At 38.7% G+C, this 1203-nt stretch overlaps 1 protein-coding gene across 1 annotated transcript; it reads left to right on the top strand.

Moving 5' to 3' along the window:
* Window positions 1-389: 389 nt before the first annotated feature.
* On the top strand, window positions 390-947 carry LOC309957831 (dynactin subunit 6-like; the record flags this gene model as incomplete). Its single annotated transcript, XM_082833334.1, has 1 exon — window positions 390-947. One exon carries the CDS (start codon window positions 390-392, stop codon window positions 945-947), a length of 558 nt encoding a protein of 185 aa, XP_082689460.1.
* Window positions 948-1203: the final 256 nt, after the last annotated feature.

The following is a 1203-nucleotide window of genomic DNA, read 5'->3' as shown; positions in this document are numbered from 1 at the left end:
GGCATAAAGCACAGCAAGATCTTTCTTGACCCACCTCCTAGAGTAACTGAAATAAAAACAAAAATAAACAAATGGGACATAATGAGATTTAAAAGCTTTTGCACAGCCAAGGAAACTATAAACAACATGAAAAGACAACCCTCAGAATGGGAGAAAATATCTGCAAACGAATCAACGGACAAAGGATTAATCTCCAAAATACATAAACAGCTCATGCAGCTCAATATTAAAAAAAAGACAACCCAATCCAAAAATGGGCAGAAGACCTAAAGAGACATTTTTCCAAAGAAGACATACAGATGCCCAAGAGGCACATGAAAAGCTGCTCAACATCACTAATTATTACAAAAATGAAATCAAAACTACAATGAGGAGACAGGGCCCGAACCATGTCGGAAAAGACTCAAAAAAGTGTGAAGATTGCACCTGGAGCAGTTGTGTGTGTAGAGAGTGAAATCAGGGGTGATGTAACTATAGGACCCAGGACAGTGATCCACCCTAAAGCACAAATCACTGCGGAAGCCGGGCCCATAGTGATTGGCGAAGGTAACGTAATAGAAGAACAGGCGCTCATCACAAATGCTCACTCTGATGCAGCAGATTCAGAGCCCAAACCTATGATCATTGGCACAAATAGTGTGTTTGAAGTTGGCTGTTATTCCCAAGCCATGAAAATAGGAGATAATAATATTATTGAATCAATTGCGTATGTAGGCAGAAACGTAATATTGACAAGTGGTTGCATCATTGGGGCCTGTTGCAAACTGAACACATTTGAAGTCATCCCTGAGAACACAGTGATTTATGGTGCAGGCTGTCTTCATCGGGTACAGACTGAGCGCCCACAGCCCCAGACACTACAACTGGATTTCCTGTTGAAAATCTTGCCAAACTACTGTCATCTAAAGAAGACTATGAAAGGAAGCTCAACTCCAGTTAAGAACTAAGAACAATATATGTCATCAAGATAACATTTGTCTTTGACCACTGTCTTCTGAAAAATCCACACTGTTTATGCACTCTTAGCAGTGTGCAGAATAATATGTGTTGACTTTATCTTGTAAAATTCAGTTAGAGAGGAAAATAATGGGTTTTCATTGTAACTGTCCTCTATAATTTATATAAAATGCATTATTTTCTGATGTCCTTGCCCCATTTCTGATATTTTACAGATTTTTCTTCTGTGTTGTTTTGTTATGTAAA

Source organism: Leucopleurus acutus (genome assembly GCF_964270905.1).
Source record: "Leucopleurus acutus genome assembly, chromosome: 1".
Lineage (NCBI taxonomy): Eukaryota > Metazoa > Chordata > Mammalia > Artiodactyla > Delphinidae > Leucopleurus > Leucopleurus acutus.
Note: the sequence above shows the minus strand (reverse complement) of the source record. Positions and strands in the feature narration are given on the sequence as shown.